The sequence below is a fragment of the Ochlerotatus camptorhynchus genome, unplaced genomic scaffold, assembly GCF_037179485.1.
Source record: "Ochlerotatus camptorhynchus isolate MF236.1 unplaced genomic scaffold, CSIRO-AGI_Acam_v1.1 ptg000639l, whole genome shotgun sequence".
NCBI lineage: Eukaryota > Metazoa > Arthropoda > Insecta > Diptera > Culicidae > Ochlerotatus > Ochlerotatus camptorhynchus.
In genome coordinates this window covers 2,878,512-2,896,638 of record NW_027041118.1, presented here as the reverse complement: position 1 = coordinate 2,896,638, position 18,127 = coordinate 2,878,512, and the positions used below count along the sequence as shown (strand labels likewise).

At 40.7% G+C, this 18,127-nt stretch overlaps 1 protein-coding gene across 2 annotated transcripts in view; it reads left to right on the top strand.

Annotated features, from left to right (window-relative positions):
* Rx (Retinal Homeobox) overlaps window positions 1–18,127 on the top strand; it is a 189,533-nt gene that overhangs the window by 52,426 nt on the left and 118,980 nt on the right. For both annotated transcript variants that reach the window (XM_065237683.1, XM_065237682.1), the window contains exons 3-4: window positions 1,384–2,511; window positions 12,356–12,522. In XM_065237683.1, coding sequence (XP_065093755.1) covers window positions 1,384–2,511; window positions 12,356–12,522 — 1,295 coding nt within the window. The remainder of the gene's footprint in view (window positions 1–1,383; window positions 2,512–12,355; window positions 12,523–18,127) is intronic.

Sequence of the window (18,127 nt, the reverse complement as noted above, 5' to 3'; positions counted from 1 at the left end):
TTCCGAAGAAATTGCGTCGGCTAAGACAAACGGAACGAGAAATTCCAATGTTTGCACAGGCTCATCCTTTCCCCGAGCAATAGGAAACTTTTACTCTCTGTTGCGCACCAGCCCCCCTAAACGAACACGTGCAATAGTGCTTATCTACTCTCGGTATGTAGCCCTATATTTATCTTGCAGATTTTCTCAATTTAAAATCACTTTTGAGATCCATTTTTCCACTTGGTTTCCTGTCTGCAGATAGGCTAATTGTTTGATTAAATCTTCAGATTGAATAATTAAGTGACCATCCGTCTGCCTCTCTGTCGTTTCGATTCAGCTACGAACACCAGATTGGACGGTTCGGCCAGATTCCAGTTCAACTCGTGCTACCAATTTTCAACTGTCATTTCCGCTCCGCCACTAGCAAATGATCAATTTTCGTACCTTTTATCGCTCAACACTCGAATTAGCGCGGAGCGCGAACGAGCCAACGAACAGAATCTTCCTTTTAAACAACACGCTAAAAAGCGCGCGTCCAAAATAATAGTGATTATCGGCCATTCATAAATCCGTAGAAAGAAAAGAATCTTTGCGAGGTGGTTTTCCTTTTCTTCGTCGGATTCGACTTTTGGTCGGTGCCTGAAGTATGTAGTCAGCCGTCTGTCTACAGACCTACAGATACGAGTTCTGAGCTGCCTAATGCATCGTGGCACCATGTCGATAAAAGCAGGAAAACCGATTGATCTTTACCTTTAATCGATACCTACGCTCCGGTCCGATCCGAAGGGAAGTGGAACCAGCATGAAACGCAAGCCACTTGTACTGAGCCACATGCGGACGACTGTACGCAGGTTGGAAAAGGAATGGTTTTAAAATATGCACCCGTCGTCGTCGGTCGGTCGGTCGGTCTGGCACATAATGCCAAACGAGCCACGATCTCTCTGTGCACAAGCCAAACGGGTAAAAGGGTAATTATTTTATTAAATAATTATCATCGCATTCACTCAGAGTAGACCCATGGTACGGAATGGGAATTTCTTGGTTTTAGATAATATCGATCCGGGTTTAGTTTCCTTTTGAGGAAATCAGTCGGACGAATTGACAGCGGATGTCTTGGAAACGATATATATTTTTTTAGAATAGAGGATCAAATCAAAGAGAAGCGAGTTAATTTCTCAGTTGATAGAAGTTTGGCATACGGTAATTTTTCAATGTGATTGGAATTTGAGGCCCGACGATGCTTCCAGTTAGATTAACCCATTACGAAATAACAACGCAGCATTTTAGGAGAATACTAATTTTCTACACTTGCACACTAACCTAAATTAAGCTAGCGTTTGACCAACACAACAATGCATCACTTAATCTAACTCCCCCACCCTTCCTTCTCGCCCATTCCAGGTGACTCCAGCGACGCAACGGACCTTAGTGCATCGCCCCTCGGCCACATCAAGGTGTGTGACCAGCAACAAATGCTCGCCAAAAGTGCACCCCTTGGGAATCAATACCTTGGCAGCCCTTCGCCGGACAAGTTTCAGCAGCTGGCCAACTACCAGAACCACATGAAAAGCCTGGACTTTGCTGCCTCCCTGGATTCGGCTGCCCTGGCTGCCGCCGGTCACCACCAGTCACATCACCCGGGGCTACACCCGCAGCACAATGCACTGCCTTCGCACGCCGAACTGGAGTACATGAAATCGTTGAAGGAGAACAACAAGTACTTTATCGATAGGAACTACCGAGCCTCGCTCGGCTATGGTAATACCAAGTACGGCGGTGGTGGTGGAGGCGGTGGAGGAGGCCCTGGTAGCGAAGATGGCAGCAGCACGGTGAACGACTACGAGGATGACCTGTCGTCTCCCACGGGGGTGCCGAGTGGGGGCGGCGGCCTGAAGCGCAAGTACTCTGACAACGACGATCACCTGCTGGACGGGGGCAGCGGTGGTGCGGGAAGTGGTGCGGATAGCAATCAGGTCGAGGGTTCCATTAACAAATACAGCAAGCTGCATGACTCAGCTGATAAATCAATTAAGGCTAATAGTTTCGATTATATGAAAAATTTCGATGATTTACGAGCACGACAGGCGGCGTACGATGCCGAGCAGCAGCTACAACAGCATCACCATCAGCAACAGCAACTTCATCAGCAAGCGCTTCATCATCACCATCAACAGCAACAGCAACAGCAGCAGCAACAATCGCAAGCCCAACATCAGCAGCATAACGCTCAATCACAGCATCCACTTCAACAGCAACCTTCCCCTCATCAACAGCAGCAACAGCAACAACAGCATCTTGCCGCGGGGTCTTCGTCGGTTCATGGTCCGTCGGCGGTGTCGGTGATCGCCGGAGAGCACAGGTCTGATGATTACAGGCTTGGTGCGAGTGCCGGTACTGGTGCCGGCCCGGAAGGCGGACCGGACAAATTGGGTGAGGACGGCGGTATCAGTTATGCTTCCAGCGAAGAGATGAACCAAACGACGTCCAGCGAGCAAGGGGAGAAAATAGGCTCCGGAAGTGACGATGAAGGTGAGTCGGAGGTTTTCTGTTTGTTTGGATATGGCCGGGTGAGGTACTAAGAAGATATGGGATGATGGGTTCTGCGCCACATTTGATTCCTTTCATGCCTTACTGAAAACTAAGGATGTTCGAGAATATATCGTAACGAGATGTGGCTTCATTGATTATCATATATATTGATCTCATGATCTGCTAAACACAACCCGCCTTTGTTTTTCACAAAATGGAATTTGTTTCAATGCAAACGACATCAAAATTTATTTACATTTCCGTACGTACCGTAACATTTGATAAATAGTAACAAATTGTTGAGGTATTGCTTAAAATTTAACACAGCTTCTTGACCCTTAACTCAGCCTATGGATTCTAAATTCGGCCTAACGCATTGAAACGCCATTGAATTCACTTCGGTCTATCGAATGAAGATAAACATATATTCGGTCGGAGCGCTTCTTTTCCTTTTCAGAATATTCACTTTGTTCGGTAGCTTTTGAACTTAAGTATCAAAGAGTTACGGGACGTAATGTCAGTCTAGCCCCTCACTTCGGCCTATCAAGCAAATAACTCATTCATTCAGCAATAATTCACAAAAGTAATGAAGAACTAATACCACATGCCGAACATTAGGGACGTCAATTTGAGACGTGTTCTTAATGATAGCCTACGAACTTTATTCGATAACATTGTAATTGGTATTGGTGAAACCATTCGCGTTGATGACGACTCTGCAACTCTCCACTTCTTTAGGAAAAACCTTTAAGCAAATGTCAGTTTCGTGAAACATAGCGGATCGTTTCTTATCCTTTCACTTCACTGAAAAAAGAATTTGAGTAGGATCTACGCATATCCGTCAAAAGTAGTGCTCCCCAAAATTTAGTAAAAAAAATTGGGACTGACAAGATTACGAATGGACAACATCGACCTGAGTCCGAACGATGTTGTTCATTTGTCATCGTGTCAGTTCCTACTTTGTTTACTCAATTTCGGGTAGCCCTATTTTTCACGAGTATGAGTAGATCGTACTCAAATGAGGGTTGCTTAGAAATAGCATGCAGTTAATCAGGCACGGTCAATAAGAACGACCCAAATTTGAGTTCAGTTTATTCATAAATCACATAAAGTGTAGGAACTCAGCGATGAGTAAATTTGTATCATGTTTTTCCAGGTTTTTTCCAGGATTTCCCAGGTTTGTCCAGCAATCAAATCCAGAATATGAGAAGAGTGAATATTGGGTTCACTCAGTATATTGCTACTACTCTTAGACTGGGTTAAACTTTCGTCAATTTTCGTCATTTTCCGCTAGATTTTTCAGGTTTTCCAATGAAAAACATGAAGCAAATTTACTCATCGCTGAATTCCTACCTTTTTGACGATTATGAGTATACAAAACCGAGGACAACATATTTATTTATTTACGATCACCGCCTTCGACTAAGTCGCACAGACTGGACTACTTAATACTATTTTCTAGACCTAATTCCTAATCCTATGTTAAAATACAGTTTTGGACATGTTAAAATCGAATTTGTCGTCAACTTCATTAAAAGCCCGGAGACACAAATCAAATGGATTGTGATGCCCATAGTTCGTCCTGTGGTACGGAATTGCCAGTAGAGGTGAACTTCGGAAGCGACGTGGAGGAATGTTGATCGGTATCTGCACAAGAAGTGCAGGACAGTCAATACCTCCTGTGATGACATCAAACACGAACATACGCTGCATTTTAATTCGCCTCGATGACAGACTTTCTAAGTTGATCAATCGGCATCGGTCAGGGTAAGAAGGAAGATTTACTGGGTCATTCCAGGGAAGCTGGCGTAGAGCGAATCGTATGAATTTCCTCTGCACACGCTCAATTGCTAAGATCTGCGTCGCGTAGAATGGTGTCCATACAGGAGCAGCATACTCCAGGATATTTCGCACTAACGAACAATATAACGTTTTGATGGCGTACACATCAGTAAAATCTGAAGCATGTCGACGAATATATCCGAGTGCAGAAAATGCTTTGGCGCTTATAATAGCTACATGTTCGTTAAACTTCAATTTTGAGTCAATAGTAACGCCCAGATCACAAATCGATAAAACTCGCTCCAGTATGACGGATTCCAGTTTAAATTGATGGACAATGGGCCTGGTGCGTCGCGTAAACGAAATAACTTTGCATTTGTCCCTGTTCACGCGCATTCCATTATCGCTACACCAAACGAGCATAACGTTTATGTCCTCTTGCAACGCCATGCAGTCTTCTGAAGAAGTGATGACACGTTAAATCTTCAAGTCGTCGGCAAAAGAAAGGTTAAAAGAAGAGAGCAGCATACACAAGTCATTTACTAAGATATTGAAGATCAGCGGCCCAAGCACGCTTCCTTGGGGTACACCGGACGTGATGTTGAACGGCTGGGATTGTGCCGCATTCACTACAACACAACCGGTTCTGTCCGACAGGTACGAGAACAACCACTGCGTTATCCATTCCGGAAACCCCATGTGTACCATTTTGTCTATGACCAAGGTATGTGGTACAGTGTCGAAGGCCTTAAAGAAATCTATATAAATCGAATCAACTTGTTGTCCATGTTCAACTTCGTGAGACAAGGTGTTGACGTAACACATCAGATTTGTAGTCGTGGAGCGTTGTTTCATGAAACCATGTTGGCTGCCGGAGATTAATGAAGATACGGCGTTATACAGAACGTTATGCAGCAGTTTTTCGAAAATTTTGCTCAAGCTACACAAGACAGAAACACCTCGATAGTTCGTGACTCGATTACAGTTGCCGGATTTGTAGATTGGAATGATAGAAGCTGATTTCCAAGCCACTGGGAACATCCTGTCATGCAGCGATCGGTTGAATAGAGATGTTATGGGAGATGCAAGTGCGGTGGAGCAGTTCTTCAGCAGCAAGGGTGGTATACCGTCCATTCCAGGTCCTTTATCAACGTCGAGTTCTTCAATGGCTTTCACCACTTCGACAACGGAAAACTGAACGTCGGGTAGATTTATGTCTGGTGAAGCAATATGGGCAAAGCGGTTGAAGCGAGGAACAGACGATGATTTGCTAAATACGCTCTCGAAGAACTTGGCGAATAGGCTTGCTGCTTCCGAATTAGAGCTAGCGATGATTTCGTCGTATTTAACTTTAGTTGGAATGCGAGTAGCCGATTTTTGGCTTCTGACAAAATTCCAGAAACATGAAGGATTTTGCTTGACATCTGCTTGAATCTTAGCCATGTAACTTTCATACGTGGAAAAGAGAAGTGCCTTGTACGTTGTTTCCACTTCCTGAAGGTTATTCCGCTCACTATCGGACTTCATCAGAAAGAAACGGCTGCGTGCTTTCCTGAGGACGTTTCGTAGATGACGTAGTTCAGAGGTCCACCATGGCTTGTTGTAGACTGAAGAAGCTCGTTGTCTCTTTTGAGGTACTTGGTCACTAAGAACTTCGTAAAGTTTATCATAGAAAGCTGATACAGACTCGTCCAATGATTCCCGTCGCAGTAGAGCATCCCATTCGATGTTTGAGAGCACGTCATCCAAACGACCAAAATCACACGACTGAAAATTAAAGTTGAATCTCACATCCCCATCGTCCGTTGTGATTGTGCCATTACAGCTTTCGTCAAGAAGCAAGATAAATGGTGCGTGATGGTCGTCAATTGGTAAAAGTAGAGTTGAGGGTACAATGAGGTCAAAGTACTCCGGTAGATTGACAAACACAAGATCGAGGAGTCTGCCATTAGTATTCACAACATCGTTGACCTGACGCGCAAACCAGAGGCAAACATATTTTCTGTGAGGCAACGTTCTATTTCTGAGGAAACGTTTGACGGGATAAAGCCGTTCACGTCATCGTCTGATTGCCACCGTAAACTTGGAAGATTGTAGTCTCCTAGTGTCAGAATCACATCAGCTGTTGACGAATTTTCCGAAATTAGCTGCACTGCGTTCACATGAGCGTAATACAGGTCGAGGGACGACTTGGGATGAAGATAAATGGCAATGATGTAGAGCGAGCGGCGTCCAGATTTCACACGAACTGAAACTTGTTCGAGTTGCTCACAATTTATCGGCGAAGTAGGTTCACAGACTATATGCCTTTTGACCGCGATCAGCACTCCGCCTCCCCGTGAGTGAATACTGGTCGATGTGCTACGGTCACATCGAAATATGGTATACTCGGACGAAATTTCTGCGTTGTCGAAATCAGACCTGAGCCACGTTTCAGTGAACACGAGAACATTGTAATCACAGCTCGATAAAAGCAAGCGAAGACGGGAGATTTTGATACGCAAGCCTTTAACGTTCTGATAGTATACCGACAACAACCGGTCAGATGACACGCCATTCGAACGGCTCTTCACTGGTGAGGTAGATCCGAGAGCTTCCGTGGTGCGTTGGTTGGCAGATAAGCCCACATTCGTTGACAAGCGGCAACTGGAATCGACCAATGCACAGTGGTCCAGAATGCAGATTTAGCTGGAATGATATGTTTTGAGCCTGAAATTGAAACTTTAGACTAAAAGTCTCTTCTACAAAGTTGTTCCTTGTAGTTAGGCCCTCATTTTTATGACAATGAATTCTAGGGTGGTTCTTATTATCATTTAAATCAAATATCTAACTTTTTTGTTTGAATAAATTAAGGTATACATTTTTCGGCAAAGTTATAGCTGAGCTAGTTTCAAGCAACTTCGTTGAAAACAATTTTTTTGTATCTCTTAAATTGGCCGATTTAGAGCTATTTTCTTGAATTGAGTTAGGGTGGCTCTTAAAAAAACAGGTTTTTTGCTCTATTTTTCTTATTTCGAATTTCTCAGCAGAGGTGTCTTTAGATAACTTTTAGATCTTAAGAAGGCGCAATTTTTTGCTGCACAAAGCTTGTCAATATCTTTCGCCGATCAAGAGTTATTGACGTTTGTATACTAAAAATATACACTTTTCAAATGTTAATATCTCTGGTTGGGGCAAAAAAAAAAAAGTTTTTTTGTAGCATGTGAAAGGGCGCATGTTATTCTCCATAATATGAAAAAGTTGGAGGTATGTTATTTTTTAAACTCGTATAAAATCAATTTGAATTTATTTATATTTTTTACTATATTTGAGTATATCTTTTTTATTAGAAGAGATACAGGCAACAAATTCAGCTATAAAACATTCTTCTTAAAGAGTTTTAAAAGTCTCTAGAAGACAACATTCATGCGAATTTTCAAGTTGCTTGAAATTAGCTCAGCTATAACTTTGCCCAAGAATGTATACCTTAATTTATTCAAACAAAAAAGTTAGATATTTGATTTTAATGATAATAGGAACCACCCTAGAATTCATTTTCATAAAAATGAGGGCCTAACTATAAGGAACAACTTTGTAGAAGGGACTTTTAGTCTAAAGTTTCAATTTCAGGCTCAAAACATATCATTCCACCTAAATCTGCATTCTGGACCACTGTGCAATGTCACGGGAAGTAAACTGTTTGTCAAGAAGACTGGCAACTCTTCAATTTTCTCATACGATTGATAAGGAGGGAAAAAAAGTGCGATTTGACATGCCGAACCTTATAAACCCTTAAAAAATATATTATGGGCATGACATTTCGCATAATTGTTTGTCAAAATGGCATCTTACACATTTTTCCATAAATTGAAGCACGAAAAGGTCACTTCTGATCGAAATGATGCAGGCAAAGTTGTGGAGCAAAACGGCGCCGGTGGTGTAGTGGTAAGCGTGATTACCTCTCACCCCAGCAGGCCTGGGTTCAATACCAGTCGGCGCCGCCGGGATGTTCTGAGGCATAACATCTCTGATCACGCTTTCCTTCGGATGGGAAGTAAAGCCGTTGGTCCCCGGTTCATGAGTTGATGGGTCGATGGGTAGGGTCCAGGTGTGGGAGCTGCCTTCCTGGCACGTCGGTAGCATTGGTGCTCAGCACGGAAAACAAGATCGACGGAAAAAAACAAACCAAAAGGAAAAAAAAAAAATGAAATAGAAGTTGTGGAGCAAAATACATTATTTCTACAACTAAACAAAGTCCACTGATCGATTTTTCATATGCACAATCACATTTATTTTAAGTGCATACGCCTTTTTAATAGACACTTAGCGATCGATTCAACCTCTGGTGGTGAATAGGAGAACGCCAAAAAGAGTGTTGTGAGCAGACATTTTTTCCTTGGGACATAGGAAGCGGAACACTTTCTCACTTTTTCTGATAAATTTATTCATCTTAGATGCTTTAAAACTTGAACAGTTGAACAATTTAATTCTGCATCGTTTTGGAAAGGATCCTGCTGAGGTTCAGTATGTTAATTGCACAGTAAAATAGAAAAATTACGTTTATTTCTGTTAAACACGATTTTACATTGTTCGTACATTTTAATTGATAAGCCTATCAGGCTCTTCATCTGTGTTTAATTTGTTATTCTAATTTACGTATTCACGTTTTTCTACTAGTCTACATAATACCTCTTGGGGGGTGTGCTATGTTTGAATTGAAAAAAAAAGTGATAAACTACCTAACTACGAGCAGGACTGGCAAATTTCATTTTAAATGAAAGATCTCACGCGATATTAACAGAGATATTTCTGTCACTATCATTGGATGAGAAAACGATGATTAAGATTTTCTTCAAAATCTCATAGAATTTTCTGTCATGACATAACGTGACAGTGTTGTGATCATCGTAATTACTAGCTCATTTAATGCTATTAAAGTTACTTGTACCGAGTAACTACGGTTGTTTGCTTAAATTCATCTAAATCAGTTAGAAATGTTGATTTCAAAACTACATAAGAATTAATCTCATGAGTGTTGAGGCATAGCCCACAGCATAAGATTCACACATGAATTTTTTAAGAGTAGAAAATTAATTTTAAAACGGAAAAAAATATGCACTGAAATTTTTGACGTAGGACTACGTCTGTGATTTCTATATGGGGTACACTTTGTGAAAACCGGAAATGGAACATGTCTAGATAGAGCTAGAATTAGGGCGTAACAGCTTTTGTAAACAATGACTTCTCTCATTGATTTCTAGCAACTCAAGGCACGCCTACACACACCAACATATCCATCGGGTAGGGGAAGTCTTCCCCTATTCGATGGTAGTGATGATTTGCCAGGAAGAGTCATGCCTTTCGAGAAATCATCGAGAGAAGCCATTGTTTACAAAAGCTGTTACGCCCTAATTCCAGCTCTATCTAGATGTAACAAAAGTATGAAAGATTTTGAACGTTAAATACTCAGCTGCCTCTAGACCAATTTCAATAAGTTTATCACCAATCGATCAGAAATATTCCTGCGCATCTGTTAAAGTTAGGACTTTACCATTTTTCAAAATGTCACTATCGAAAATCACACGAATGTACAACTGTTGCTATGGTAATTAAAATGATCACCGATTGCCTGCGAAAAGCGATTTCCGTAACACAGATTTCAAAGTTGAATTCCATCCAGTCTGATGATTAGGTGATTATTCAAGTGGTTACGTTCTCCAGTTCACAACGAAAGGCTGCAGCCCATATGAGCATTCAATGAAGAAGGAAGAAGCCGCACCGCTATTGATCGGAATCAGTAGCTCTTCGTGAGTCGCTGTGGGCCATCTATATCAAGCGCGTCATATTAAAGAGTATAAACAGAGTGAACCCCACTCAAATTCCTATTCCTACACAAAACACAAGCGCATGCTGCAGTTAACAAATAATATTTATTATATCAGACCGCGTAGTCCTACGTCACCATTGCATACAACCCCGCTATCTCTGGTTGGTTTTTATTTGTTTTGAAATTAATAAAAATACCTTCAATACGAACTTTAAAAAAATTTAATGCTTAAATTATGTTTTCTATGAAAAATGGAAGTCAAATAGAGACTTTAAAACATTATTATTGGCGCAAAATTGCAACATAGAAGACAGGTTTTCCATGGATTTTTGAAAGTCCATATTTCCAAATGTAAAGTATGACATTTAATCACTTCTGATGTAATTTTGAACAAAAATGCTCATGGTGAACATCTTTCTAACTGCAACCATTGCCGAGATATTATGGAAATAATATCGAAAAATATGTATTTTTTTTTCTATTTGTACAATCCTTTTTCATATGTTCGTTGTGTTGAACCATCGCAGGCTTATTAGTTTGAGCAAGTGCATTGAATTTCTAATGCGTTGTAATTTTACACTTTAGATATTAGTGCAACCGGTTTGTAGTTACAGGCACAAAATAAGTATTAATTTTCACTTTCCGAGGTAGCATTTGTTGAACAGTGCAGTAATGTACCAAGTATACCAGTATAGTAGTCTTTTTCAACATATCTTTTTTTTTCACCACTAGTTCCGCTGTGTCGCAATTTACACGGTACGTTTTTGACGATTTCACGACAACGATACATTCAACAATTATGATTTTATTACTTCATGTGTGAAGTTATCTGTTTTTTTTTTTTTTTTTAATTATGGTCACTTTATCGCTCTTGGGTCATTTGTGACTTGTCCGGGGGTGAGATTTGAACTCGTGACTTTGGCGTGAGAGGTATGAATGCTAACCACTACGCCGGGGTCGCCCCCTGTGAAGTTATCGATTCACATAGTTGGAGATTCTTGGCGTCAATTATCAAATAAAATAATATTTTATTTTATCTGAGTATACCCACCTTAAACTTTTCACTTTTCGAATAAAATTCTCAAAAAAAAAAATAAAAGAAATATTCTAGAAGCCATCAAAATGCTACACTCAATAGTTCCGTCGCAAATAGCCAAGTCCCATTTCTTTTTTTGATTTCGTCCCACTGTGTGCCATACTATCAGACAGAACTATCAATCTATCATATCGTCTTCAGAACTTTCACTAACTAATGAATGTTCGCTATAAAACTTCATGTTGATATTACTAAAACATTTTCTGCCAAAACTTTCTGTTGATGTTTTATATATATTATCCTTCAACTGTAAAATTTTTCAAAATTTTTTTGTTGGGAGCAAAACAGTTGTTGAGAATAATTATGTTTACTCCATTTGTTTTTTTTTTATATTTTAATATTGGAGAAAAAACAATTCGACAGTGAGCATTCATAAGGGCGAATACGCGATGATCGATTCTCTTCATCGATTTTCTCTTTGCATTGCTACAGCTAGGCGAAATAATTTTCTAGAATTCGTTCAATGCAGAGTAGTAGCAGGTTGTATTGGCTATCAAAAGCAACAGCAAACGCACCGAGAAACGTTAAATCTAGCGAGTTATTAACAAAAGAGAAAATCGACGAAGAGAATCGATCATCGCGTATAGGCCCTTATGCATGCTCACTGTCGAACTGGCTCCTTTACCACTCTAAAACTATAGTTCTATATCATTAATTCTCTATTCATTGGATAATGAAATTAAATCATTGGGAGCAATATCAGTGTTTTTTTTTATTCAAACAAGGTAAAGGTTGTGTACGTATGAGCACAGAGAACAGACGTTGAGGCTCGAACAAAATTTCTCTAAAAACTAGTGTAAAGAATCCTATTCGACTTAAGCGACACTAACGGCAACTTCCCCATTTGAAAACCTTCTTTGACAACCTGATGGCGCTGGCGTTGCACAACTTACACTAGACACCAAGTGCTGGCAGCGCCAAGTGGCAATGTTGAACAGAAAATTTATCGATACTAGCACCAAAATGGTCGAAAGTGCAAAATTTATAGAGGAAATCAGGAGATGCTAGCGCCACGTAACGGCGACGTTTCCACTTAACTTTACACAAGTTTCTGATCAAACTTGGACGTTTGTTCTCTGTGGTATGAGTGAAATCTCCAATGAATGTTTAGTAACTTAACTGACCTAATCAACATTTCTATTTCCCCACTTCACTTATAGGTGGCGACGATAGCTGCTCGAAGAAGAAACACCGCCGCAACCGAACCACCTTCACCACCTACCAGCTGCACGAGCTGGAGCGGGCCTTCGAAAAATCCCACTATCCGGATGTGTACTCGCGGGAGGAACTGGCGATGAAGGTGAACCTGCCGGAAGTTCGAGTTCAGGTAAGTGAATCGTTTTTTTATGCTGCCTTCTTCTTCTTGTTCGATGGGAACCTACTTGTGGGTATTGATTTTTTTTCCTCTCACCACTTTTTGCGCGCCAAATATGTGTGATTTCGTGCAGCCGCGTGCGACTAGACACGTGAGTTTGGGAAGCTAAGGGCCAAAAGCGGGGGACAGCAAGGACGAAAAGGGCTAACGAAATTCTCACATATGAGCAGTTACATAGCTGCAAAGAAGTTTGTTATGTTTTGTGTGTGCAGTCGCGTGAAATGGTGGGGTTTGGGGGGGGACTAGCGGGTAAATGTTTGGTTATTTATATGGTGGGAAAAGGATAAATGAGGGTATTGTGTGTTCCGTTCCATAAGTGAATATAGTTTGTTTGGATTTACATACTTGATTGTACTGGTGGGTGGGACAGCAGGAAAAATTGCTTTTCCGAACATGAAACAAGCGATCGTAAAAGCAGTAATACGAATTCGACTTGTGATATATGCTGCAATCTCATCTGGAATAACGCAAAATCAATATTGATTATTTGGTCTGCGGCAGTCGGTGAAGAGACACAATGAGATCCGAACACGGAACACCCAGCCAGGAATTCAATCAACGCTGATCAAACTCATTTCCCGTCATCTGGAATAGGCCGGCCAGAGATAATTTAAATCGAAATTGATAGTAATTATAATCTTCGGCATCGTCAACAAAATACAAATCCGCATGGAAAATCACATTAGAGCCGTACGTATGAGGAGCTCGGTTGGGTATCCCGACTACACGTCAAGCCCGGCGTGATGATCATCGTGATGAAGTTGAGTACACGCCTCCCCTTTTGGATGGTTTGTTTATTCTACTCCCTGCCGTACAGTACATACACTGCCAAATGAGGATGATGCACATCGGAGATGTACGGACAGATCGAGCGAAACAGTGAAGAGGGTAAATTATCCTCTTCAGACCACACTTAATAATAGTCAGTCACAGTTCATATAAAACCAACTCTACCACCCACCCCACCCACGAAGCCATCCGAGTTCACCCTCTGGTTTCCGAGCGAACTTGTCGTATCCCGCTGCAAATGACGGAGGAGTTTTCCCCCTCATTTCCCTTAACCCACCAACAACAGCCACAACCCAGTCGTTCGTCGGTGTTGGTGGGGGTGGTGTTGGTGGCGGCGACGGTGGGACGTTTTTCAGATTGTCGTAATTGAGTTTTCAATTTACCATCATATGAATACGATTATCGGAGTTGGCGTGAACCTCCCGAAGCGGAAATCGAAGGAAAGGAGGTGGAATCTAAACGGGGTGGTTGTGATCAAAGCGACCCTCCGCTCTTCTGTTTGGGATGATGGAAAGCGAACGCGTTGTGCGTGCACCTCGAGCAGGGGATAAGTCACTGTTGATTTGAGACCGGTGACTGTGTTTAACTGGAAAGCTGCGGGAGGGTGGTTCTGGAACCTTGGGTTATTAAAATTTGTTATAGTTGCGTTTTCGATTATTTCCGGATGAATATTATTATGCAGACAAACGGTGGGTTGATTTGATGAAGTTTGAGGTCAAAAAAGGCAATGAAGATTTTGATGTTTGCTGTAATTAAATTAAGGGTATTCGTCTGAAATCAATGGCTGATTCTTCTTCATTTTTAGCTATTACGGTTAGCATGAAATTGTCAGGAGCTTCGCATTTATGTACAACACGATTATTACTAGCTGTTGCGCATTTTCAACCTGTTCATAGAAAGAGAGAAGTATTAATAATTTCCATGTAATTCCACTACATTAATTGCTTATCTTTGACAGATACGCATATTTGTCTACAATGTGCAGACTTCTTCGGCGTCTTGTACTAATACTAATAGTGCACATTGTAGACGAAATACGGGTATCTATCAAGAATAGAAATTAAGAGTGTAGAATCAAATGGAAAGTACTAATCTTTCTCTCTTTCTACATACAGGTATTCCACTAAGACGCCCAAATTCATAAGGATTCAACCTGTTGTTGACCACCTACATGTGATTAGCAAAAGCGATAGCCATCGGTTGATTAAACGATAACACTTTTTCCAACTCTAAAAATCCCTTGCCTGGACTGATTCCGGCACAGAGAACAGACATTGAGGCTCGAACAAAATTTCTCTAAAAACTTGTGTAAAGATTCCTATTCGACTTAAGCGCCACTAACGGTGACTTCCCCACTTAAAAACCCTCTTTGACAGCATGATAGCGCGGGTGTTGCAAAACTTGTACTAGACACTAAGTGCTGGTAGTGCCAAGTGGCAATTTTCAACAGATAATTTATCGATACTACGCCAAATTGGTCGAAAGTGATTCATTTATAGAGGAAATCAGGAGATGCTATCAGTACGTAACGGCGACGTTTCCACTTAACTTTACACACATTTCTGACCGAACTTGGACGTCTGTTCTCTGTGCCTCCGGTATGGTATACACTCAATATAGCACGGTAAAAACTTCAACAGCCGATTACCTTGGTATTTTGGTTTCTGCAAAATATTTATTTCATAGCTGAGAGCTCAGCAAAAATCTAATTTGTTAGCTGAGTCTCGGCAATTGTTTTACTGAATCTCAGCAAAATAAATTGCAAAACTACTCGGCTGTTGGAATATTGGCAAACAAATTTAAGTGTGTATGCTGTGTCTTTACGTACTTAGATCTCCATCACAACAGATATGAAAAACGGAATCTTATTCAATGTTTTCTAACTGGCAACATTTAAACTGATAGGAATGTCAGTACTTACCACAACGAGCGCAAAAAAAAAATGTTTACTCAGGGAACTAGATACTCCAAACTGATGAAGTCCAAAACTCCAGAAACGCTCTGAACTCCGCTCAACGACCGGTGACGTCAATATCTCGAATCTTTCACAACTGAGGTAATTTCTGGAAGTTTAGGAACCTCTTAAGCTCCCAACAACTTTATGAAATATTTAAAATTCTAAAAACTACCAGCAATTTCTTGAACTCTGAAGTTCCATTAAACAAGTAAATCTTCAAAAATTCTCAGTACTCTTTCAACAGCCAGAATTTTGGAAACTTTTTGGGCTGTAACATCGGAAATTTCTGGAAAGCCAGAAGCGCCTGGAACTGTCAGGAAATCTAGGTAATCGAGAGGGTTTTTGTGTTCCAGAAAGTCCAGATCCTGGAGTTTTCGAAGTTTATTATGTATCGAAAGTTTGCCAGAGAAAATGGACGTTGGCAAGAATCTAGATTTTTTTAGAGTTCTACCAGTTCCTGAGTGCATCTTCACCGCAAACATTAAACGGGGTTTTGTTCTCGTTTCCGAAACTCAACGGGTCGCACCACCGGATTTGTATTCCGAGTACAAACCCAAGGTGGGTGCTACTGAAAAAAAAACTGCTAGAGAATAATATCCATAGCACTTTAAAACTCGTATCGTTTCTTTTCTGTTTCCGACAGAATCCTAATTGGACAAAATATTTAAGTTGTTTCGAAGTTATTGAATCGATTCCTAATTAGGCCATGATTCAGCATCGGTCCAATGCAAATCTGAGAAACAGAAAAAACGGCAGGCAATAAGTGTATGTGATTCTGACACAGACCTGAAAGAATCTATACGAATTTAATACCTTCGAGCAGTATCATTGTACTGACTAAATCTAGCACCTAAGGTACCCTAGCAGCACACTTGTCATTCAACTGTTGTGGTTACTTGTATGCACCCTATTTCAGTCACAATCAAGTTGCAGCAACCTATTTTGATGGATGTGTGTTGCTTGGTTACTAGATTATAGAAGTACAACAATAATACTCGGTATATCTGTTATAAGAATTATCAACAAATATCCTCCACAGGTACCCACTTCCACCGAATGAATAACTAAAAAAACAAAGAGATTCCAGGGTTTCTTCATCCCTACAGAGAATCCGATGAAAAATCGTAACATGGACGTATCAATGAATAAAATCAACCAGCGACTCTGAAGGAGATTCAAAAATCGCAACAAGCATTCGATTTCAGAAGAGAATGGCAACAGGGATTCCGGAGGAGCATCGTAAAAGGGCTACGATTCCCAACAAGAATCCCAACAGCGATTCTGCAGGACAATACCAACGGGGGCTCTAGAACAGAATCCCAAGAACTTCCGAGATATTTCAAGAACTTAAAAGAATTCCCAAGAACATAAAATTAACTTCCAGAAGTTCAGGAAAACTGCAAGAAATTCAAAAAAATTCATAGAAATTCAGAAAAATTCCCAGTTCAGTAAGATCCATAAACTAGAGGGAAATTTTGTTGAGATTCGGCGGAGGCGCTTTTCTGACTCGTCATTCGTCGAATTATACGAAATCCTTGATTTAGTTATCCAGAATTTCAGTTGGGATTTACCCCCAAAATATATTTTGGAAATCTCTCCAGAACAAAAATCCATTTAAGGATTGTCCTCTGAAATAGCTGTTAAGATTCTCCTTCGGAATCCTGGTTTGGATTCTCTTTCGGAATTGAATACCTGTTGTATTTCTACGCAGCAATCCCTGTTGATGTTTTCCTCCAGAATCCATTTTGGGATCCTCCTTGGGAATCCCTGGTAGGAAATTCTCCCCTAAAATCCTGTTCGGGATTCTCTTTCGGATTCGAATCCTTGTTGGTATTCTCTTTCGGATGCTTATCCTTTATGGGATTCTCCTCCGGAGAATCTTAACATGGTATTCTATTCCAGAACTCCTGTTCCGGAATAAAATCTTTGTTGGTATTCTCCTCCAGCATCCCTGTTGGTATGCTCTTCCAAAATCTAAAAGGAGATTTTCATCGATTGGCCCAATTTTTAGATCCATAGGCCAATATTAGTGCCTTTCCCCTATGTATCAGTACAATCGTACAATACACAGTCGTGATAGAATCAACACGAGTTTCTGTCAACAAATACCAGTACCATCGTATGACTCCTTCGTCAACGTATGAATCCCGCTTCCACAGAACCATTCCAAAAACAGATTTCGGCGAAAAATCTCAACATCGACAATATTCCGGAAGAGAATCCCAAGAAAGATTCCAGAGGAGCATCGTAACAGAGATACGACTTCGAATGTGAATCTTAACAGGGATTATGTAGGATAATCTCAACAGGGAATCCAGATAAGCACTCGAACAGGGATACTAGAGGAGCATCCCAAGAGCTTCAGATAAATTCCAAGAACTTAAGAGATGTTCCTAAAATATTATATCAACTTGAAGATGTTCAGTAGACTTTCAATAATTTCAGAAAAAAAAACCCAAGGGGTTCAAAAAAGTTCCAAGAATGTCAGAAATGTTACTAGAGGTAGACTCAAGATGATCAGAAAAGTTCCAAGAAGCTCAGAAAAGTTCCAAGAGGTTCAGAAAAGATTCAAATCCAGGAAGATCCAAGAACGGGTTTCTATGAAGTTTATCTGAAATATTTGTCGAAACTCTTCTAAATACGTCGGAAGCCTTATTTAGATTCGTCAGTGGTGGATTTGGGAATCATTCTTAGAATTATACCAAATTCTTGCTTTAGCTACCCATAATCCCTGGTGAGATTCACCTCTAAAATCTCTCTAACCATTTTCTCTCAGTTTTGAATCTCTTTTGGTTTAAGATTCGTCTCTGA